At 38.4% G+C, this 24,417-nt stretch overlaps 1 protein-coding gene across 3 annotated transcripts; it reads right to left on the bottom strand.

Moving 5' to 3' along the window:
• Positions 1-805: 805 nt before the first annotated feature.
• Positions 806-24,070, bottom strand: dnaaf9 (dynein axonemal assembly factor 9). Of its 3 annotated transcripts, none has more exons than XM_085256854.1 (38): positions 23,903-24,070; positions 22,993-23,072; positions 22,726-22,851; positions 22,514-22,638; positions 22,144-22,240; positions 21,866-21,972; positions 21,682-21,759; positions 20,087-20,188; positions 19,648-19,703; positions 19,397-19,532; positions 18,846-18,927; positions 18,647-18,683; positions 18,469-18,553; positions 18,305-18,381; positions 18,154-18,198; positions 17,451-17,496; positions 17,236-17,347; positions 16,919-16,989; positions 16,742-16,789; positions 16,558-16,648; positions 16,360-16,460; positions 16,002-16,145; positions 15,681-15,760; positions 15,464-15,565; positions 14,127-14,244; positions 13,863-13,951; positions 13,651-13,776; positions 13,326-13,451; positions 10,460-10,497; positions 9,218-9,353; positions 8,784-8,870; positions 8,015-8,121; positions 7,683-7,757; positions 6,685-6,872; positions 6,507-6,572; positions 5,803-5,896; positions 5,446-5,595; positions 806-3,382 (listed from the first exon to the last, which is right to left on the bottom strand). In XM_085256854.1, the coding sequence occupies exons 1-37, from the start codon at positions 23,956-23,958 to the stop codon at positions 5,489-5,491; spliced, it is 3,441 nt and encodes a 1,146-aa protein (XP_085112980.1). In that variant the 5' UTR covers positions 23,959-24,070; the 3' UTR covers positions 806-3,382; positions 5,446-5,488. The 3 variants fall into 3 exon arrangements, with proteins under 3 accessions (XP_085112980.1, XP_085112979.1, XP_085112978.1); XM_085256853.1 differs by having other exon boundaries at positions 5,477-5,595; XM_085256852.1 differs by having other exon boundaries at positions 806-3,378; positions 5,477-5,595.
• Between the last annotated feature and the right edge of the window lie 347 nt (positions 24,071-24,417).

Raw genomic sequence — 24,417 nt, 5'->3', positions numbered from 1 at the left:
AAGTACAAACAAAAATAAATTCCATAGAATTTCACTTTGTAAAATTGAAAACATCTAGCACAGTGGTCCATTGTTGTAGAGACCTGGACCCACTCAGCAGGCTTTGGCAGACACCAGCAAGAGCGATGAGTGTTTACATGTGGCCCTTATAATAGGCCACAAATAGCCTCAGTTCAGCTCCTCGGTAAAAATACAACAATAGAATGGGTGGGGAGGAAAAAAAGAGCAACTAATGGTGGAAGAGATATGGCTAGAGCGTGTTTTGAGTGTGCTAAGTGTATCTGGGCGGGTAGTCTTGCCTTGAGTCGCTGGGGAGAAACTGGCGGCACAGTGGTGGCAGAAGAGAGGCGAGGAAACACTGATGTCAGAGGTTAGCCATGTGAACGAATGTATCTGCCTGGCAACAATACAAGGACACACAGACTATCTTCACACAGCATGAGGAAATAAAGGGATCTGTGGGGCAGGATTCCTCTTGTTCTCTCTGTGCTATTCCAGCCGTCATTTCTCAAGTCCATCACACATAAGTGTGCGACGTAACTCAGACCTTCAACCTCCTAAGACCTGAACTCTTTCATGGCATGCATTTTTATTTTTTTGCTATTTGGGACCTGATGAATGTAAAAACAAAGAACTATCTTTTTACCTGATGTAGTTTCGGAGAAGAGGATATCAGGCCCTTGTAGAGAAAAATTTAGTATTGTGGTCTAAACAACCCAAAATGTGATGTCCACATAGGTGGACGCCAGGTCCTAGAAGGTTAAATTCCTACATGTTGAATGAAATGATAAAGACAACAAACTCATTAAACTTATAAATATTTAATGTATTACGTGGTGCAATAAATACAACAATTAGTTAATAAAAGCATCAGTCACAGGAAGAAAAACAGAAGTTACAGTAGTTTTGTGCAAATGCAATTTGTTTTTGCTCACTTTCCGTGAACACTCTTAAAACAAGACGTGGAAGTCAGTTTGGCACTTTTAAAGTTGTTTTTTGCTTCCCATCACAATACAAAGTTATTTTTTCCCCCTTTCGCTTTGGACGGCCTGTATAGGGAAGAAAAAGATTGAGCCCTTTGCTGAGATCTAATTCTGCCATCATGAAATCAAATGTTTGCCAACTTGAATCGCAACTGTTCCTTAACATAAATTACAACATCCTCGTTTTGTATGCGGCCGTGCAGCCTGTTGCTATGTAGCTACAGACCCAAGACATTAACCACAACTTCACCTCCATCTTTTTCTTTAAAACTTGAGTTTGTAAGGGCAAATATGTAACCTCGGGCACAGAAATAATAATAACTACACCTGAAAGAACTCCTCGCCGTCTGTAAGGACTGAGGAGTGAAGAGCATGTGCTCAAATTTAACCTTCTCGGAACAGAACGCCTCAAACAATTAGTATCAACGGTCCCCGAGGCCTGAGAAATATTTGGTCAGTCAAAAATCCATTTGCGAGCTGCATTTTTTCTAATAAGCGCAAAAACACCATAAAAAGATCCACTTCCACTTTTAGAGGGTGGCCCCTTTTTTGAACACTGGAGCCAAACTAGAAAAGAACAGAAAAACCTTTAACACTGCATTATCACACTGCAGTATGAGAACGTCACATTTCCGTCCTTCCCAAATAACCAATTAACACCAAACTTTGTTTTTTTGTCCTATAACTTCAGCTACAAAATAGCTAGTCTCCACATACAGGATGAAGACACCAGAGTGCTCAGTCTGCCAGAGAGCTACGTAGCAGTCACACTGAGAGGCTTGTGGAGGGCTCTCTGGGGGTCCCATGTGCAAGAAAGAAGGGACCACCCAACTTTAGTCACAAACTAAATCCTCTTTTTTGCTTATTTCATAGGGGTGGGGCATACTCTGATGCAAAGCTTTACATTTTTGTATCCCAGCTTGTGCTAGGCACGTATCCTAAAAACATATGAATGAAATTTTCTAGATCTTAAAAGAACTGAGACAAAAATGTACGTTTCATTTAAAAGACCAAATGAACTTGAACGAAAGACACAAAACAAATGTAAGTGTGAACATAAATCAGAGTTGCTGTGGTGCCCTGCCCCTTTTACACCATATTTTTGGTTTGTTAGTGAGAATACCTGAATTATCCTGAGCCAGCCAGCGGCCTCCCTGTGTGTGACCTTGACTACTTTACCCTCTGGCTTAGTAAAAACACATTGCTTTAAAGAACGACTCCATGGATTCCTTTCACCAATACTGCTGAAGGACAGATCCTCGCCTGACAACACCTCCTCCCCTGGTGAAAGGGAGAGGGATGGAGTTCTGAATGCAGCTTTAATCTCTGCTTTTCTTAGCTGTAGCCAAGGCACTGCTGGATCTGAGAAACCTGATGTCTCACAACTTATCAGATTCTCAAGTTAGTTTGTTTTTTCTACAAAAAATTTGCATCTGCTTTTGCTTTTTGAAGCTTGTGCGAAAGGAAATGTTTTGTTTTGCACCTTGAATGCTCAATTCACGGTCTTACAAAAATACTATTTGTTGCTTAGAGGTCATTCAAATTCTCAGCAGATATGTAAAATAAATGCGATTATTTTCTCTTTGCTGTACCAGTTTGGTGAAAGGCAATTGTGTCAGAATATATGTCGTGGTATATTCACGTGACATCTCAAACATGCAAAATAGTGTAGACACATTTGTAGCAGTAATTATAGCGTACACTGTTAGTAGTGCTTTCATTTAAAAGTCACAAACATCTTACATAACCCTCACTTCTTTAAGGACCACTTTATGATCTCTTAGCCAATTAAGGTTACAACATCTCTGCTCTTGGACATAAAGCAGCTTTCAAAATGGTCTCCCATACATATTCCCAACAACTATTTCACTGTCAGTCAAGGCAACTCTCTGCAGTATTACATAACTACAGAATGACGGCAACTGTTGTTGCAAACAGACGGCTTAGAGTGCATCTCTGAAACGCTAAAAAGAACATCCAGCTTAAACGATAGTTATCATTTTGTCACCAGAGGATTTAAGTTATATATTATCCCACTCCATTAAAAGAAGCACTGTAATCTGTGTGCATTTTGTTGTCCGTCATTTGTAAGCAGAGGTAATACCCCCCTGCCTCCCCTCCAAGCGGCATTTAATGTTGCACCAAACCCTTGACTTGTTTTGTGAGCACTTGAAAGTGAGTGAAAATCAGAGACTGAGAATTTAGCAGCTCATTTGTTTCCTCAGTTATGTCCTTAAAGAGCTTTTTGAGGGTACTGTAAGTAGAATATATAAAAAGACAAAGAACAATTGCACTTCTTCATAGAATAAAAGAGAAGAACATCAGGAGAGGAGCTAATGGAATGACTAACTTGGGGTGAGCTCCTCCCTTCCTTGTGAGCCCCCCTTTTTTCTGGCTATCTGGAACATGTCAGAGCAACACATGTTAGAAGATGTACTTCACCGCTAGGTTATGTGCTATTTTAAAACTACGCATGATCGCTCCACACCTAGCACACCTAAGACTATATGGCTTGTTCAGGTCAAAGTGGATGGATGGGGCTAGCAGTGCTGGATCACTTAAATCTGCACAGACAGAGAGGTCACCTGGGGAAAAAAACCCAAAACTTGCTAATGATGTAATCACACTGTTTTTGTCTGAAAAGGAAAAAAGCACCGTCAGACAGTTATCCAAAATATGAATTATGAAGGGTACCCATAACACACTGAGGTCTCCACTGATCTAAAAATATGTTTTTAAAGGAGATTATAACAGCAAATGTTCACCTCACTAGCAAGCGTGCCCTCCATTTGAGGAAAATTTTGATTGTAGACTTGAAACGTAGACTGAACAGAAACATTTTTCCTCACTTATCCGTAAATCTCAAAGTTCTCACTGATTACAGACATTTTTTTGGTACAGCAGCCACTGCAATATATCATGCAATTATAGCTGCAGCAGTATTTCTTAAAAGCATATTAGTGTATTGGATTGCACTAATATACTACACCGCTAACCCCATAATGAATGAAAGCCACTGAATCTCCAGATACTGAAGCAGGGTTCCTACACATTCTGCACCTCAAAATTTCATATCTTTTTGACGCAGTTATACTGAAATACTTGTTCAGTATAAATATTATAGATTAGTGGCTCTTTAAATATGCAGCTGTCGCAGCTTTTCCCAGAGAAATGACTGCCTATTAAACACATTTTCTTACAGGTCACAGAATTTCCAAACCTGTGTAGGAACCCTGATAAAAGGAAGACGTGCATAAAACATTAGTGTGACACACAATCGCAGAGCAAACAGTGGAATAACTCATTTAAACAAGACTGTTCTCTGCAACATCACACCACTGATACAAAGCCTTATACCTTTTACTAATCACTTTACTCATGTTAACCCTAATCTAGCCAATATTTAATAAAGCAGTATTTTCCCCCACTTTATTTCATTTTCCCTGTCCTCCCCAAATGCTGCCACTCAAAAGAATCAGGGGGATGTGTGAATTTTCAGCAAATAGTGGCATAATGAATGATCCACTTCTGGCTGTCTAAACTTTTTGTTTATCATGTGCTGGTGTAAACTAACTAACATTACAACAAACAGAACACAGGGCTATGATGAAGTTTGTGGAGGACCTCGGTAACCCCAGTAATTCAATATGTTTCATGACAGCCTCAGCTGTTTTACAACACTTTGCTGCTGGAATTGAAATCTGGTTAATTGCACTTTCATAAGATTCCCTTGACATGTCTTAAAATAAAGCACTGGGACGGTCTATAGCTATGCGATTAATGGCATCATTCATCAGTTGTCTGTTGCCAACAGGCTGTCCAATGTTTACAGCTCAATGATCAAGTCTTCCTCTGCTGCTGTGTGGCTTACAGACAAGCTAACAGGTGGACCATGGATTGGGTGACAACAGAGGAGGAGCGATTCTTGAGAAACCCCACCAGGGAGCCCACCAGAATCACACGGCTATCCACGCCTGCCCAGAAATAGAGGCATTAATTTGCCAACTGCGATAAACAGAAACGCACAAGGAGTGTGTGGCCCTTCCCTTCAATTGTGAAAGTCGCATAGCTTGCAGACTCAGTGGTATAATCATACTGGTTTAAAGGTGGAGATTTGTGTGGTGCTTGTTCTGATTTGTCTACAGCTGTGAGCAAATTGCATCTCTTGACAAACATGTCTTAATCTAAATTAGCTACCATAACAATGAAACCCAACTCACCAAAGTGCTAATGCTAGCGTAGTCTACAGCATGGCAAACAGCCATACAATTACATAACCACCTTTTCATTGATGATTGAAGGCTCCAAATAAGAAATAAAATGATAAAGTAAATAAGAAAGGACTTCCAGCAGAAGCGGCTTGTGAAGATACATGATGTGTGACCACACACTGACTGCTCTAGTGGAGTGTTCAGCACATATCCCCTTTGCCCTCCCTCACCCCCCACAGTGGTTCCCTTACAAGGTAAATACGACAGATGGAGTGAACATACACGAAGATTCTATCATGGCTCAAAGAGGTCGGGCTGTCCCTGCGATTCCAGCTGACAGTTGAATTGCTCTATCTCCTTGTTGGCCTCAGCGATATACTCTTTAATGAATTCCTCCATGTCTAGGGTAGCAGCAATGTAAGGAAAACTGCAACACATGCACTCCACACAGCAGTATATAAAGATGCATCTCAGTATTTTTCACTGTTCTTCTGTGTCAAAATCTCAGTCAGTCAAATCAAACTGACTCATGACTATTTCAGACTTTTGTTCTCAAGCCTTAATGACAGGGACATACAGTTTTACAGTAACCCTTGTGAAAAGGATACTGGGATGGAAGTTTGTTTTATCTCCAAAGATGTCAACATATTGGTAACCATTGTAGAAGTAGCCTGGTGGAAGAGGTTCCAAATGTCTGGTCATCTAAACAGAAACATACGATCTCAGGTTCAGTCAAGATTATTGATAAAAGCCACAAGTCCCTCATTTAGCCCAATATTTAAGAATTAGCAAAACCTGATAAATAAAGAACAGACCACAAAAAAGAACAATGGCACCCATATTTAACATCAGTTAGAAAACTGTCTCTATCAGCAAATGTTAATGGTAACCTTGGGAGATTTTTGTGCATTCATTGTTTATCAGATGTGTGTATAATCCTTTGATTTCATAGATGTGGTTAGTGCATCCTAATTTGTAAAATGTTTTGATTTTATTTAGAAACTTCAAACAAATCAAACTCCAAAGATGAGCAATGATTTTGTTCTGGAAACAAAAAACTGGTAAACATGAAATTCTGTAAAAAATATCTAAACGTGAACACACTGGCATGTATGTAGATCAAAAAAAAAAAGAGGGCGTGCTTTCATCTTTAGTTTCTACAGTCTGCAGCATATGTGTCAAAGTACTCCTGCCTTTGAGTATTTCTGCTTGTTTAGAGCCTTTTATGAAATATTATGTATTGCATGACAATTATCATCAATTATACCTATAGTCCCTATAGTTCTGAGCATGTTAGAAAGTGGAGACTCACGTGGATGCTCTTGATTTCTTGTGGTGAAAGGGTACTTTTGGTCTTCTTAGTTTTCTTTGCCTGCTTCTGTAAACGTAAAAAAAAAAACAAAGAAAGAAACAACACGTTATTTTTTTAAAACCTGACTGATGTTGTGTGATAACATGGCTATACATGAGTGTCAGTGTTCAGTGTCTACCTGCTTGGCGCACAGTCTTAACCAGTCCTTCAGTCCATCCTCAGTGAGACCAACACCATCAAAGAATAGGAAACAGGAGGTGTTGGTCTCTTTGGGACCCTGACTCAGAGGGTCACTGTTGTCTTCAGGGACAATTCTCAGGTTCCCACTCAGTGCATTGTAGCTCACTTCCATCAGCTGGTCTGAGTCTGGAGGTTTCACAGATGAAGAAGCTCAGATTTGAGTCTCAGTAAAGTTCACACCTTGTCTAACACCTGCTACAGCAGCTTCATATGTTACCAGCATGCTGTTGGTGGAGTGTTAATGTTTTAACATCCATACAGGGCTTCTGTTCCCAAAACGGCTCACAGAACCCGTGTGTACAAAACCAGATAAAAGCAAGATAAATACGTCCCACTTCAACAATATGTGTTGGATGTATATCAGCTAAATCGAAAAACTCAAACAAAATAACTACATGGATGTAAATGATACACTACCCAATAGGCAGCTACTAAAATATACATTAAGGGAAAGTCGGAGTCTCAGACACCACACTGGTTTCATACTCTATCTTCCCAACTATACAAATATATTCACACTCGCTGAACATCTCCTCACAGGCACCTGCACTTTCTCCTCATGCAACAACTCTACACACGTCTTAAAATAAAAAATAACAAAAAGAGTGAGAAAATTATGTGAAGCAAACCAAACTAGTGGAATATGGGCTGAGTTCTAAGCACCAGACACCAGAGCAACAACCAAGCAAAATTCCTACCGTCAGGAGCTTCTTTCCTGCCTTGAGAGAAACCTTTTGTCTAATGATTCCCCAAACTGGGAAATGCAAATGTAGATTAAAATATTTCCCAAGGAAAGAAGTCACATTTGTTTTTTGTCATGTTTTTCATAAGCAAGTTCTTCAAAGTAGGATCTGAAATTTTTAAAAGTTAGCAGAAGTATATTGCAAATATATTTTATAAAGAGTAAAATCAAAGGGAAAAATATGTGAATCCTACCAGAAAATCTGACTTTTCCCCAAACATTGTACATATTTCCTTGGAAGGGGCTTGGCCGTAGCGATGACTTGATTGCTGCAGAAAAACAATGCGAGTTTGATCATTTAGTATTGTCGAGCAAATTATGTAAAGTGAAAATTTCCTAGAAAGCAAGTTTGTGACAAGACTCTAAAGCCATCCTTTGGGAGTACAGATGACTTCAAAGCAACGGCTGATAATTACTTCAACACCTCCATATTCGGAGGGAAGGCAGCTCATGTAATCACAACCAAATCCTTCCATCTCATATCTAGAGAGTCTGTCACGAGGCAGGGGGCTTCTTTCCATCTCACCTTTACAGTGGGTGACAAATAGAGGCCTCTCTAGGGGCCGGTTAAAAGCCACGCGCTGCTGGGTGAGGACCAGAGTCCCAGAACCAGAGCAGAAGCGCCCTTTGCACCTGGAACAAAGAACACGTGAAAGTTAAATCTAGACCAAGCCAAATGTTTGTGCTACATTTTGTCTTTGGCTGGAAAGCTGTTTACTCAACCAGCTGCTCACAGTGAAGAGGCCAGTGTATGTGATTTGCTGCTAAAATGCAAGACAAATTTCTAAATGCAGATTCTTTTAACAGCAGGTATAAACAAAACAAACATTTCTCGCTCCTTGATATGAGGGCATCTAAGAAGAATCCCAAACACACCCCAATATACACAAACTGTACAAATTAAAGGCTGAAGATGAGCAAATTAAAACGGGCCACACTCTGGCCAGATACTGTGTATGATCTGAGAGGAGGATTTAGCAGCAGTTCATATTAGGCTGAGCATTGAGGCATGAAGACTGGCTGGACATAGTCCAAAGGAAAAGAGACCCCTCTGTGTATATGGCAACTGCATGGCCAACAGCTTGTTACTGTGCTGCCAGGAGGCAACTGGTGATAGAACACGAGATGCCCTGAGGGGCTTCATGCCAATCAGCTGCCGATACACACACCACTGTAGCTGAGCAGCAATTAAACTGCAGGGAGGCAGGACTGAGGAAAGCCGAAGCAGGAATCAATCTGTCATTCAGCAGCCAAGAGGTTGTGTGTTGACACAGGAGGACATATGGGTGCCTTACCATCCAGGGTAGAGGACGTAACGGGCTCTCAGCATCTGTGGCTCATTGAAGCTGCTCTCAGACAATATCAGATTCATATCTTCATCCCTAATTAGGGAGAAAAATAATAATAAAAAATAGATATTTAACATCTAATATTCTACTGTACCAGTAATCGGTCTGTAAGTGTTTGCATTTTGAACACCAAATGTGACAAAGGAGTACTTTGATCTGTAGCAGACTGTCAATCACAACGATAAAATATTAAGTATAGAATGCATTGGGGAGTGTTCATTACACATTCAGGAGTTAAGTGAGCCGTGCTCTGACCCAGAAGATTTAAACATAGACTCAGAGAGTGGAATAAAATGTAGCCTAGAGTGAATATTTTAGGCAAAGATAAAAGCAGTGAAATGACTGTTTGCAGCATTGATCATGATTCTGTGGGCGCCTACCTGGTGACAGCTCCTCTCTCTGCCAGTATGAAGGCAGCAGTGGGGTTGGCAGAGCGTACCAACTGCTGAACATGCTGCATGAGAGGGTGCTTCTTCTCTGCTGTCAGCCCAGTGAACACCACTGTACTCACAATACCTGACATACAACAAGGCACAAAAAAAGAATGAAAATTCCACAAGAAAATGGATCACTTTCCCAAAAAATACAGAATCTCCTCAGTTTTGTCCCTGCTGAAATACCGTATTTCACACTACATTTAATTTATTGTCCATACCACTGCTTTTTTTCTGCCTGAAAGCAGAATATGCATTTTGATCACCTCACATGAGCTGACTGATATAAAAGGGAACGACATATTTTTTCCCTTCACAGTTCCATGTTTTTCCTCCGCACTGCCCCAAATTAGGATCCAGTAACAAAGATGGGAAATATGATGACAGTAAACCCAAAAATGTGAAAATTCTCACTTGAGAATGTGAAATGGAAAGTAAACCATCTCAAACATACAGTAATGTTTGCACCAATGAGGTGTGAAACGTTTTTATAGCTCCTACTGTATGTAACAACATCTCTAAAAAACATTATTTAAAACTTACTATGTCACAAAATAATCTGTATTAGTATTGTTGCTATTTTTACCTCCATCACTAAGTTGTACTTACAAAACACTTTAATTAAATGAAATTGTTTTATTTATATAGTGCCAAATCACAACAGCATTCATCTTAAGGCGCTTTAGGTTGTAAAGAAAAGATACTACAAAAAACAGAGAAAACCCCAACAATCAAAAGACCCCCTATGAGCAAGCACTTGGTGACACTGGGAAGGAAAAACTACCTGTCACCTAGGCAACAAGAGCCTTTTATGTCCATTAAGTGGTGATGTGTCAGCTAGAAAGTGATGCACAACGAGCATATCGTTTTATATAAATGGTGCTTAAGAACTAAAAGTTTTTACCTCCATATTTATTATAAAGCATCTTACATGTCAGCAACTCTAAGGTAAAGAGCATCATATTTCATAAGTCAACACTTTCTAGTACAAACAATACAAAACTTTGGTTAATTGATAAATGGTCTGTAACAATTTATAATGCAGCTACAGGCCGATAAAGAAGAGTCTAGCTTTGCTGCAAACAAAAGAAAATTCTAACTATCTATCGACATGGTCCTTCCTCAGCATTAAACATACTGTGCTGCTGGACAGGTGAATGAAAGTGCAGTGAAACAGACTAGACTAACCTTGGCTGAGCTGCTCCAACAGCTTAGGAAAAGCAAACCTAAAAAACAAAATGACAAGAAGAAATGAGAGAGGAGAACTATAGTTAAATATTAAACATATTCTAGAAACTACCTAATGCAAATTTTATTTTTGACTGAGACGCTTACTGCTTGCACTATAGGTTCCATACTCAACAACACACAAGAGGTGTATTTAAATGTATTCACTTTTCTGCCCTCTTTATTTTGCCCATGTCCTGTGTCACCACATCATCCTTAATAAGAGCTCTATTTCTGACTAATGAATGCATACCAGCGTTGAGCAGCAATAAACAGACTAATTCCACATTGTGGGCCTTGGCCATAATGTATGACATCAGGACTTTGACTGGCAATGGACCAATGGAACATCTTTCTGTAATTTAATTAATTAAAATTCATTGTAACAATGTATCCGGAGTTTTCATATCGATCTGTGTTATACACCACTTTCTGAAGTCTCCTTACAACCACTACCCTTCTTTGGGAGCCTGCAGGCTTGGGGATCAGCAGTTTGAAAGGCATTTATCTTTCCTGTCCTGACGTAATGAACTGTCTGCATCCATCACAAAGAATAGATCATGACTGACTGATGAGCTTCGCTGAGGGGGGTTGCTGGCCACACATGTGGATCTGGGGGATTAAAGGGCTATGCTGAAGCGGGTGACAGGCAGGTCAGACCTAAGCTGGGCTAACCGTATCCAATTAGCGCCATAGTAGGGGTCCACAGACCTCCATACAATCTGTGGCAACAGACAGGGACAGGAGGCTTGATGAAGATGCCTCAATTGGAAAAGTCACTGCTAACTGCATTGTTAGCTAAATTCTTATTACACATTTTCCACTCCTGAACTAAGTAGGTACTGTGTTTAACTGAAAAGGTAATCACTGCATGATTAATGCATGCAATTCAAGACATATTTCATAAGCCTACCTTGTGACACAAGCATGGACCATTTTTAGAATTTTGCTCATGCACATCTCCACAGTGGACACAAACAACATCTAACTGAAGTACAGACTTTAAGATTTACTTTAAGGGGTTTACCAAAGTTTTATATATAGTCCCAGATTTTCATAGACTCAGATTTAGGTGCACAACTGACTGACAGGCACTTTCATGGTCATGAGAGGCCTAATCGCTCATTAATTCATGACAAATGAAACAAATAAAATATCTGGAACTGATTCAGTTTTGAACTTGTAGCTGGTAACTGTTCACTGCAACTCTCAGCACGAGGTCCAAAGAGATATTTGCAAGAGGACAGACTCATAAGGTTTAAAATAAAAAATAAAGCTATAAGAGACATAACAAACACTTTAAAAATGGCAAAATTACAATCTGGTGTATTCTTATAAAGAACGAAAGCATTGACCAGCTCAGCAACAACAAAAGACATGAAAGAAAACAGAAGACAACTAAAGTCCATGATTACATAATTCATCACATGGTTCAGACCCCTCACAACACCTCACAACTCAATAACACTCACGAGGAGGCAGACATGCTACTGATAAAGTCTATGATCCAGAGATGCCTTCCTGAATGTAATTACAGTGGATTCATAAAAAGGTGCAAACCACTGGTTACACTCAAGAAGCCCTTAACAGAAAAATTCTTTGGACAGGTGAAACCAGCATTAACCTGTATCAGAATGATGGGAAGACAAAACTGTGGAGCAGGAGAGAAACAGCTCATGACCGGAAACATACCACATCATGTGTCAAACATGGTGGAGACAATATTATAACATGGGCCTTTGGAATTAAGTCTCTAGTGAATGGATAATGACCCAAAGCATGCTGTAAAACAAATCAAGACTTTCCTGAATATAATGATGAAAAACAATTACGGTATTTAAAACAGTAAAATTTGTGCAATTACTTTTCAGCCTCTGAAAATGTTTTTTTTTTTTTGCATAAAAATGACTTTAATTCCTAACCAGTACATGGAATTTATATGTGTAGTTAACATTTGTAAAGCTTAATACCCAGAATCTAGTTACTATAGCTTAACTAACAAAGGATGTGTTATATAACGTCTATTGATTTTTTTAAATGAAAGTTCTGATGAAGACAGATGATGGCACAAGTTTTCAAAGCATGCAAAGACTACACCCTTTAGACTGGCCTTGTGTGTATGAAAGCATCAGGGGCTTGGTCAAGCTTGGCCTGCTTTGGAAAAACAGCCTATCAACCGGAGTAGTATGCCATATTGTGTTGAGCTGCTCAGTAAATCTATGACAGTGAGAAGCTCTGTAAACTCCATCTAAAGCCTGTAACAAAAGGAGAGTGAGATTAAATGTAGAGCTGATCCTCTCTGTAAAAAGGGACCCAGCCTTGAGTTTTAATAGCTAAAAGTGTCATGTAACCTTTTCATGGAAACCTCCAGCACTTTAACAATTTATGAGCATCTCCTGTCTGTAATTATCTGGCCTGTCCATATGTTGCTTGAAAATATACCTAAGTGAAACCCTTAATACTGGTGCGTTTGACCTCACTGAAACTCTTAAACTTTGCACAACAAACTGAAATGTGTGTCATTTCAGAAATAATCTTCGTTGGTAGCAAATTACTTTATTGCACATCTGCTCATGTGCTAGAAAAATCTATGGTGGACACACGTGTTTCAGGAAACTAAGCACACAGAGAGGTGAATGGCAAACTATACAACAAAAGTAATATACAATTTTTCATCGTTAACCTGGATCAATGAATTGACTTTAACTGCTGTGAAACTGAGCTGACTGCACTTTCAGAGTCATGGTGATTTACTTACCACTAGTTACTATAATCCAAAATTGTTTTATATCTTAAAAATAGCAGAGAGAAATATCTCAAATCGTACCTGTGCTCGATAAAGGAGGTGAGAGGGTTCACACAGGCAGTAACTGCACCAATTGTGAAGCATGCCTGAACAACTGGGTCAGGATGGAAGAGCACAGCCTGGACCACATCTAGAACATCTGTATATCTGTAAGTAGGAACATTCACAAATGTAAACAATATTGATCTATTCTATACTCAACATCCTGCATGTTTTAATAGTTTCATATTCTAAGCTCTTTTATATTAGATGAATACATCTTTAATATTAAAAAGGTACAAGTCTTATGACTGGTCTGCTTTAGGTCTAAAGCACAAATTAGTCTTAACTGCTAATTTTTTCTTACCCCGGTGTGAGCACCAACAGACGGGGTTTGCCTCTTGTACCTCTTTGGCTCTCCAAGAAGCTGGACAAATACTTTTGGAGATGAGAAGCTGAGAAACTTTCCGGAGCAGGCTCATAAACCACCCACCTGTGAGTGTAATGATTGAAAAACTTGTGTATATTTGGTTGTGTTATAAGTCTGGTATTTACTATGTTATTTGAGAAATGTTGTACCTTTCACATTTGTGGTTTAGCTGGACTGAGAAGTTGCAAAGTATCTTCTTATGGCTTCCTGGCAGTCCAGTGATGATGGTGATGACAACCTTTTCACACATTAAAAAAGCCCACATCAGATATTCATTAAATCAGCTTTATTATAATTAAACTAGGTGCTAGATAAGAAAGCAATCAGAAAATGATTTACTATGTCTACAATCTTTAAAGAGAGAGGGAGAGAGAGAGAGAAGGATTCACTGCATCCTAAGACAACATACTCACCTTGTCTCCCTGACAAGGGGGTATATTCCTAAGCTCTGCAGAGGGAAAGAGCATCCCCAGGTGGTCATACATAATGGGCTCTTGACCAATGCTACTAAGAGCAAAATGCTGAAGAAACCTGGTACAGGCCAGAATACAGGAATCAGTGAACAGAAATGTGGTTGACACAGACCGACATGCCTAGACAAACCTATGATTGCATTTACTGTATTGTGTTTACATGCCATTACTGTCTAAAGAAAACAGCAATTGAAATTACACTGATAATACAAAATAACACTATGGACAGTGAGTATTATGGAACAACGCACAGGACGCTTATTTTGGGTGCAAATGCTTAACACTAGAACTGCGAATGGGGTCATTTTGAACCCTTGGCATTTTAAAAATCATGTAACTCTGTTACATTTCTATTCAACAACTAAAACATTTTGGGATTTGTGGGCTCAAAATGTAAAAAACTATATGATCACTAGAACTGCAGAGGACATTACTTTGACCCCATAGAAATTAATCCAAAACCACTACTGCAGCACACTGAGTTGGCTAGCAACACGACTGTTTACACACATTTTAATATGAAAGCTGCTATAACACGAGCAAAAGCTTGCTCGATGTGATCGGTAAATTAATATATAGTAGAATGTAGTTAGGTAAAAGTTGAGTGCCCGGGTGGGTTTGCTGGCTGTTCTGAAGAGCAAGGGAACTGTAACTGAGCTGAGCAGAGTCCAAGTAAAGAGTGAAATCCAGCAGTTTCAGTTCCTTAGTTTATTTTTATGTTTATTAGTTTACTCTAATTTGAATTTTAACTTTACAACCTGTAATGAAACAATCTAAATAGATTATAAAACAAATAAAAACCTTCTTTAATACTTAAAGTTTGAGAAATTAGATGATAATTAACAACTTAACTTCTTCAAGAAGTTAATTATTTGCCATCAATGCTGTTGTGGCAGGACGAGGTCAAAATGACGCCTCCTGGTGGTTTTGAGGACTTTGGGATTCTGGCAGTTCTAGTTTTGAAGCAGCTGGAGTTTTAATTATACGGGCTAACAAACAAAACAATGCAAAATAAGTGCTTTATGCATGTTTTGGCTCTAGCTATGCAGACTGGGGGAAAAGAATGCATTTCTTATTTTGGCTCTTTGATCATATATACTCTGTGTCAGCATAACAGACCTAAGAAGTGTAGACGGTCAACACTGATTGAAACAGTGCAACACAGGCTTAAAAGCTATTTTGGGAGTGCATACTCATGATTAAGCAACACCTAGCATCAGGTTTTACTACTTGTTTGATCCAGTTCTGGAGCACTCTGTTGCTACGTGTGTACTAACATTTCCTGTCCTGGCAGCTGACAGTATGAAGTCTTCAGGCTGCCTCTGCGTTTGGCCATTGGTGGCTCCTGACTGTCATGCAGCTTCTGCAGCTTGGTGTGCCTGAAAGAGGAAAACAGAATGTCTACCCTGAAACAAATCTACTTATCTGTCTACCTACTCAAATGATCATACTTCACAATAGCTGAAACTGGCAAAGCAAGCACTGTTTGCTTACATATTTTTCTGGTTCCACGTCAGGTTGTCTTGGTCCAAGAATTGCAGAGCGAGTCCAGAGCTTTTCCACACAGACAAAACCTACAAAAATAAGATAACAGGTTTATACAAGTACAACTGTGGCTTTAATGGGAATAATATAAAGAGAAAGGGGGCTAAAACACATTTTAGTATATAGTAGACAAATAAATAATGACATTCTTGTGCCAACAAGAGAAGTGTTAATTGGATATTCTTAATAATTAATTAAAATGATAAATTCACCAGAAAAAACAAACAAACTTAATGGACAAACTTGCTAATGAGATTTTACCCCTCTCACCTTAGAGTAGAAGGCCCTCTGGCTCTTAGACCTTGGAAGTAGAGCAAAGACCAGACACCTATCAGAGCTGTGGAGAGGGAATGGAAGGTGGGGGAGCAAGCTGTCCTCATACTCTACAAACAGAGAAGCCACAGTGCTGTAGTCCTGGTGATAAAACGACACACAAAACACAAGAAGTAGGAATGAGAAATCCAATATAATATGTTTTATCATACTTTTACATGGAAGGTACTGAAACTCTGAATTTTAACTGTTAAACAGATGTTGCACAGAAATATATAGGTGTGTAAAGATGAACTACCATATGAGAGCTAAAAATGTAGCTCTCATATGATAAAACGAGTAGTTTTATGCATACCGGATTGTAAAACTTGACTTTGTTGATGTGATCCTTGGAAATAGTGATGCTTCCATATTGAGAATGGATAAACAGTCCCTCAGAAAAGAAAATGATCTTTCCTGAAATCAAAATTTGAATAAAACACAGTTTGAATGATTGCAGGAAAATCAAAATAGAAAATGCTAAATTCCTCCCAGGTTTTTCAACAATGCTCACCTTCTTCAGGAGCTGAGAGGTGGCTGCTGGACAACACATATGCAGCATCTGCTGCAGTCAGAACTTTTCCCAAACAAGTACCATCGTCATCCTGTTTAAAACAAATAATGTAGATCATCAGGTTGTACATGAAGGACTTAGACAAGCAACCTGTAGTGCTATGAGCAGAGGCTTTGGAACCTACCTTAGTGAGCTGCTGAGCTTGTTCAGACTGCTTGACATCAGATTCCATCTGAAAACAAAATGACAATAAAAAATCAAAAGTCAAAGAAAATGCTATGTTTATATCACAGATTCAGCATAGGTCTGTCAGATTACTTCAAATATTGGTCCTGATTTCTACATTCAGTACCACACATACCAGCCAGCAGGCGTAGCGAGGCACTGTTGCAGTCAAGATGGTGTAGCAGCTGTCTGAGGACACAGTGCCATCTACAGGAGAAGAACCAGACATGTTTAACGTGGGGAAACAAAAAACAAGCCAAAGAATGACAAACACAAGATGTACAACAAACACAACCCATGGCACGGAAAATAAGATATCTTTGTACTACTGTGATGACTGTAGATGACTTTCAGCTTTTTATGTTTGCAGTGGATTTGTAATGTTAATTATGTATATCAAACTTCCTTTGCAGATTGAATCAGCAATCCATTCAAATCTAATCTGCACTGTACCTCTCTGTTGAATGTTGATACTGGACTCCAAGAAGGATTCAGAGAAGACTACAGATCCCAGTTCCCCCCTGTCCCACTGCAGGTCTGGGATGTCATGGACAATCAGGGAAGCCTTAAGGAACATAGAATTATTGCAAATGTAGAACATTGTGTACACAAATAATTTTATCAAAAACCTTTGATCAAACAAGTTATAATGTGCTTCTCTAACTTACTGTTTTTATTACGTAGCGGCTGTCTTCATTAGTGAGAGGAATTATCCTGAAAACAAATAAGAAAAAAAGTTTTAAGAAAGCATCAATTTGGGATATAGTTTTCAGATAACACAATGAAAACACTGTTCACTGACTTCCCCATATTTGAATGCTTAAACAGAGGTTCGGGGCAATACTTCAAAATGTTCACTATCATCGTGATCTATATTGCAAAAAAAGGGCTGTAACGATAATCCATAACACTGACCTACTTCCTGATAATATTCTAAAACTGTTATTTAAAGGAGATGGAGAACACAATTTGAGGGGGAGTTAAATTCAAATAATTTTTGTGGTTTTTTTTGCATCTCTGTATTTGGAGTAAAGCTGTGGAACAGACTGAGTGATGAACTGAAGCAAAGTCCAAAAGCAAGGTACAATGAGGAAGAAGGGCTTTTATTGGGTGTTCCCACCCACAACTTAACCTATATGTGTGTACATGTGCTTGTATACGTATGTGCATAATTTGGCAAAAGAAGGATTTATGTTAGGACAGAACATAAAAAGGAAGTAAAGAGCTGACTATTAGTTACTAAATATGTTAAATTATTTACTGATTATTATTTTCCTCATGTTTTTGTCCTTTTGTTTGTATTTCTGTATATCTACAAATCTTTGTATATTAAGCCACAAGCAAATTTGAGAACGTGCAGATAACACCCACATTCCTTGCTTATTCACTGCTTGAATGGTGAATTCACATTTGGACCTGTAGAGAGCAAACACAAGAGCAAAGGGATATAACATATACTTTAAACCTTTGATCAAGGTCTGACACAGTTGATGATTGAAAAAAAAAAGTAATCAATTGCTACCTGAGAAAACTGCGATACTGGCTTAAATTCATCGAGTCCAATGACATCAGAAAGGTGTTCTCAGCCACATCCTTAGCCTACAAAGGATTACACAGTGAACAACTGTATATGCTAGAGTACATGCTGTAAAGCCAATGCTAAAATCTGTGTACTTTTTCTCTAACCTTGGTAGCGCTGGTGGTACAGGAGTAGCATTTGATTCCCGACAGAACTGCTTGAATGGCAGCTGAATAAATCTGTGACAAAACTCTGAAGAAAAAGAAAAGTTTTCGTTAGATATTCTCAAACGTTTGACACCCAACAGCTTAAAGGGAAATGAAAGATTAAAAATTAAACACTTACAAGACGTCTGTCTTCTTTTGCTCTGTGTTCTGATTTCCTGTGAAAAATACAAGGGGAAAATGTTATTACTGCTTTAACTATGGGTTAATATATCATATATTGCAGTCTCTGAAGTACTAAGGACAACAAAGTAAATATAAGATGTTCTAAATATGCAACAGATGAATAGACACAAGTAAAGTCACACAATAAACTTCACCAAGATATGGGTTGTGGGTAGTCCCAAAGAAATAGGTCCGAGCGCAGGCTAGAGGTCCTTTGGGAGCCACACACTGGAGAATCTAATGGGGTAAAAGGTGTTTTGTATGAATGACATGAACAGCAGAACGTTCCCACTTTACAAACAACACAAGTAACAATATTGAGACCCAGAATTTGCAAACTGACCTACATCTCTTATTTACAGGAGGACATATTAACAGACTTAAGTGCTCCAGATGACTTATCAAAATGCTGCCCAGTAGATGGTGCTGCAGCTAATTTTTTCTCTTTTAATTGAGTAATTTGTTTTATAGCACATTCATTAGAAGTGGAAAAAAATCCACTCCATTTGAAATAGTGGAGTCTTAACAGAGGTCTTTGAACCTAATAATCACTTTGGCATTTGTCCAGTCATTACCAAATGTTTTATAGTAATGGGTGTAGATGTAGGGTTATATTATTTATTGATGATTTAAATGTCTGCTTCGTACTTGCTCTCTGCTCTACCCCAGAGAAGTTATTATCCTTCACTATGCTGCTGTTCCTCACCATGTGTCTGGCTGCAGAACCTTGAGGCCCTGTGTTGCGGACCTGATGACTCTCTGAGGGAAAGTTGAATAAATAGTTCTCCAGATCTTCTAAGGCAGAGTGTTTCCCAAACAACACATAGGGCTGCTGGCATTTACTGAAATAAAGAAATGTTTCACTGAGAAAAGGTGTGTGTTTATTTCATTCCATGCCAACAAGACCACAGATAAACATCATTTCAATATTTACACACGAGTGAATACAAAGAATACCTTTTATCTGTGATTTTTCTTGAGATCAGTCCATGAAGGTAATAGGAACGGAATGCCTGCAGATTGTTGAGAATACACTTTATGCTCATACAGGTACACTCTACTTCTGTTAGACTGATAAAACCCCCTGCTGTCTGCAAATACTCTTTGCATTTGTTATAAACTGCATAACATTTGTGCAGACAATCTTTTTTCAGCTGCTACTCTTTGCAACAGAACTGGCAACAAAGTCTGATTAGTCATTCAATATTATGACTAATTATTATGACAATATTAAATAATATTTAATATTATTTATCTTTTCACTGTGTAAAAAAAGCAGTTGATGTCTCTTTTTTGGAAAAAGTATATCCAGAAAAAAATCAGAACAATTTAAATTACTCCAAATATCACACAGCAGTTATTCTAGTTTTGTGAGGATATGAAGGCATAAATGTACCTCCCCTGCTTGTGCTTCAGAGAGCTCCAAGATAGAAAGATGACTTTCCAGGTCCATGCCCGAGAAGAAGCCATTCCACTGTTTCTCAAAGTTGACCAGGTCCTAAAACAAAACCAACAGCACTCAGGTAATACGACATATCTCTTTATATACAGTACCGTGGAGTCCCTCATTCCTCTGTTTTTCTTGGAAAATGGGAAATAGGTGCAGGGATTTAATAAAACATAGTTTCTAGAATTCTAATGAGCTTGAAAGTCAATATTTGGTATGACCAGCTTTATTATTCAAAACAGCATAAACTCTCTTAAACAAGCTTTCCTATAATATGCTAAAGTAATCTTCAGCAATAGTCCTCAGGATTCTTGAAGGAAAGACTTTTGTCCTGTTTCTCTGTCAAAATGATCCCACTGCTTCAATAATGTTGAGGTCCAGAATTTGGGGAGGCCAATACATGAGTGATAATTTTCCAGTGTGTGGTTTTCTACCCAGTTATGCTTTCTTAGGATTATTCACGTCCTGAATAATAAAACTGTCACCAAGCTGTCATCTAGACACTTTCTAAATGTTAATGCATGGCGGATCAAAATCTACCTGTGCTTTTCTGCATTCATAACATGATCAGTTTTGGTAAGATCCCAACACCACTGGCTGACATTCAGTGCTAAACCATGACAGGGGTTCCAGATGTTTTTACAGATAGTTGTAGAAACTCACTGTTGTCAATCTCGCTCTACATACAGTATAGACAACAATTTTAACCAACAATTTCATTTGTACTCATCACATATAAGAACTGTTGACACCGTTTTTCAGTCTAGGTCTTGCACATTTTATGAGTTTTTGACAGCCACTCTTCAATCAAGATAATTTCTGATGAGGTTTCAGTGAACACTAGATGGATCAACTAAAGGACTGGATTCATCTGTCAGGTCCTGTGTCAGGTATTTGCTGATATGACTTTCAAATACTGTTCATTTGCCATAGATAGTTTTTTAGACCTACCATTTCTTCTTTTGTCCTCTACTTGTCCAGTATCCGCATTTTGTAAGTGACAATGTCCCCAGTTAATACGTCTTTGGCTAATAGCGCTGTAGGAATCACTTTGTTGGATCAAAAAATTTTTTTTTGCTTGTCAATCTGTTATTTTTTTATATTTTTTGTAGATTCAGTTATGGAAATCAGCACAAATTATGTGTTCCCATGATAGGCTGTTAGTGAAAAAGTGGCTAAAGATACAATTGGAAATTGAATTGGTGGTTATTAATTGAACTGAAAAAGTGAAAAAGCAGCCAATGTCAAGAAAAAACCTTTGAATGATTGCTGAAGACCACGTCAGCAATTACAAGAAAGTCTAGCAAAATACAGATTTAAACCATTTCACAGTACTGTGCTTACTATGACTTGTAGTTACCAAATAATGATTTATATATTAATGGCTAGTCCAAAAAAAAAGATTCCTAATAGCGGCACTGGATTTTTGGCAATTTAAAAAAACTTCAGATGTCAGATGATGAAGTACTGTAGGCCTCGCCACTAAAAGTAACAAGAAACTTTCAAATTTGGTAAAGCTGACAGAAAATTAAACTCATTGTTACCTCTGTGAGGAGATTATCCAGCGACACTGGGTCGAGTCTGTTGTAAACCTGCCACAGATTCTCACTCATGTCCATTAGCTGCATAAGTAGAGATACATAAAACAAACAAACAAACAAACAAACAGAAGCATAGGATCCTAAGAACTTTCTACATATTGTAGTTTCTTTTGCTGTTAGGCTTTACCTTGTATTTCATGGTAAAAAAGCTTCCTCCACCAATGCCTTCCAGAGCAAAAGCTTGAAGCAGAGGCCATTTTTCCACCATAAACATATCGAACTTCTGGATTTGTCCTAAAATTAACAGAAACTAAGTTTAACTAGGTTTTGTTAATTGGGAGGTCTCATTTCAGAAGTAGATCAAACTAACACAACAACATGAATTACAGTTTAAGAAGACATTTTAATTTCTTTGAAAGACACAAGTAGTAAATGATGGGGAAATTAAAATGTAAAAACATGTACCTTGCGAGCTGTAAGGTACTCCAATGTGATAACAGTCCTGCACCATTGCAACAAAACTGGAGATTTTAAATTCTTCTGCTGCTTCTTCATCTTCATACTGCAAGTGGAAGGAAAAAACGACAGTAAATGTAAGCTTTAGAATAGAATAACAGAATTACAAACACTGCTACAAAGAAACACATTTTAAAGGAAAATCCTCTTTATGTCATTGATGACAATAAATGCGCTATCATTGTGCAGTCAATGAGTTAAACATGCAACCTGTTAAACCTAAGTACTTCTTAATTAATCGACTAAACAGGAACTGTAATAAAGTGAGAGGTATAGTTTTTTTTCTCCTTCTTCTTCTTATTTATCTATTTATTTTTACCTCTGTTTCTGTCATGCAGTACAGGTGTAGGTTTCTCCAGTGGGACACATAGGGCAACAGGTAACTGTAGTTCAGTGGGTTGCAGTACAGGTGAACACAGTCCACCTTAATCAGCAGGATTACATCTGACACAAGGACAAGTGATGTGTCAACGCTGATAAAAACTAAAGCATGCACAAAAATATGACATGCATATGGAGACCCACACTCACCATCCAGCATTTCTTCAGGAAATTCCTCAAGGCCATGCTCCAGATTCACCTGGTTTTGTTCATATAGTCCATAGAACAAGTATTTTGCCAGCTCAGTGCACCCCTCATTATATCTGCTATCAATTCCTAAAATAGAGAAAAATACAATAAATAAAGTTTATGGCTTTGGAGTGTCCAGAGAAAATATTCAAGTCACTTTCTATTCTGCTTAACAAACTTTGTTTTAGCCTTAACAACTGACACATCAAAGTTTCTGACTTAACATACCGAGAGAGCACAGGATGCCATCAGGAATGGCAGTGCCACTTCCACAGAGCAGAGCCTGAACTTGACGCAGACGACAGCAACTGAAAAGCATGATAAAAAACAACAACCCATAAATAAGTACAAAGTCATGGCTTTCATGGTTATTGATGATGCATTTTAGATAGAAAAGTAATTCTTCTTTTTGGAAAGATAGAGCTTTTGTTATGCCAAATTTACGGAAGCTAATGAAGTTGCATGTAATTGGCAATTTGAGCCCATTTAATTGCAGACTGATATCAGACTGACTGTTGTGTGGCTTTCCTGACAGTATGCTTGATAATCTCATTTTGTGGCAAAAATAAAAAATAAAATAAGATAAAAACAAAGTGATAAATTACAATATACGTTATTGCAATATTCAGTATATCGCAAAACGTTAAAAATCGCCACAATATGCTACCGTGAGTAGTATTGTCGTGTTGTGGGGTGTCTGGTGAGTCCTACCTCTAGAAATAATATAGCTGTAACACAGGTTCACCTAATAAAACACTCAATAGTATCAAGCATTAACTTATTTAATAGGATTCGCTTAGATAATTTTAGAATTCTTCGTTTACTACGCTGTTAAAATTGTAACAACATAAACTGCCTCCACTGGGATGCATTGAATGAGAAATCCCCGGCAGGGGATAGCAAAACTATTATGCAGCTTGACCAGATGTTTTTATTAATAAAAAATATAAACTTCAGCTGGTTTGAAACGTTGATAATGTGGGCATTACTATACGCTATTCAGTCAAAATTAATAACGATAAATGGCGTTGATACGTCGACTAGTAACGGAGAGTGGTTCTGTCTAACGTTAGCTACGTTAGCATGGCAGCTACGGTGAAGCATTTTCTAACAAAACACAACTCGATTCAAACATCACCTCACGGCTGGGTTGATTCCAGAGAATTTCCCGTTAACTTTCCTTATACTTGACATTGTAATTGTTGTCACCGTTCACACAAAACCGACAAAGCGTTGCGTATTTTTCCGTATCGGGCCGTGTAACTACATTTTCTTCTCCATCACCCTGGAGAGTGTCTACAGAAGATAGCATAGCAACGGAGCGAACGATTTCAATAATTGGGGGGGTTACTAAACCAGCATATAAGTACTTCCGGGCAAACTTTACAATATAAGATTATGATTTGATTTACTCCCGACACAGTTTTATAGTATTTCGCGTCGTGTCGGACACACCAATCCATTATAAGAAATAAAATTTTCGGGTTTTAACAGACGATGCCCCCGTTGTCACGTCTTAGTACGGTCTTGTTTTGGGCCGTTTTGACAGCAGCTGGCAGTTTCACGCAGCTTCTAGTGATGCTGCAATCCTTCTGCGATCACGTACGGGGGAAAACAGCTGCATACTGTAGTGTGTCTTTATTCTAACGTGGC

Source organism: Mchenga conophoros, linkage group LG19 (assembly GCF_057382185.1).
Source record: "Mchenga conophoros isolate Kocher_MC1m ecotype Shallow Benthic linkage group LG19, M_conophoros_male_GT1.1, whole genome shotgun sequence".
NCBI classification, from domain to species: Eukaryota; Metazoa; Chordata; class Actinopteri; order Cichliformes; family Cichlidae; genus Mchenga; species Mchenga conophoros.
Note: the sequence above shows the minus strand (reverse complement) of the source record. Positions and strands in the feature narration are given on the sequence as shown.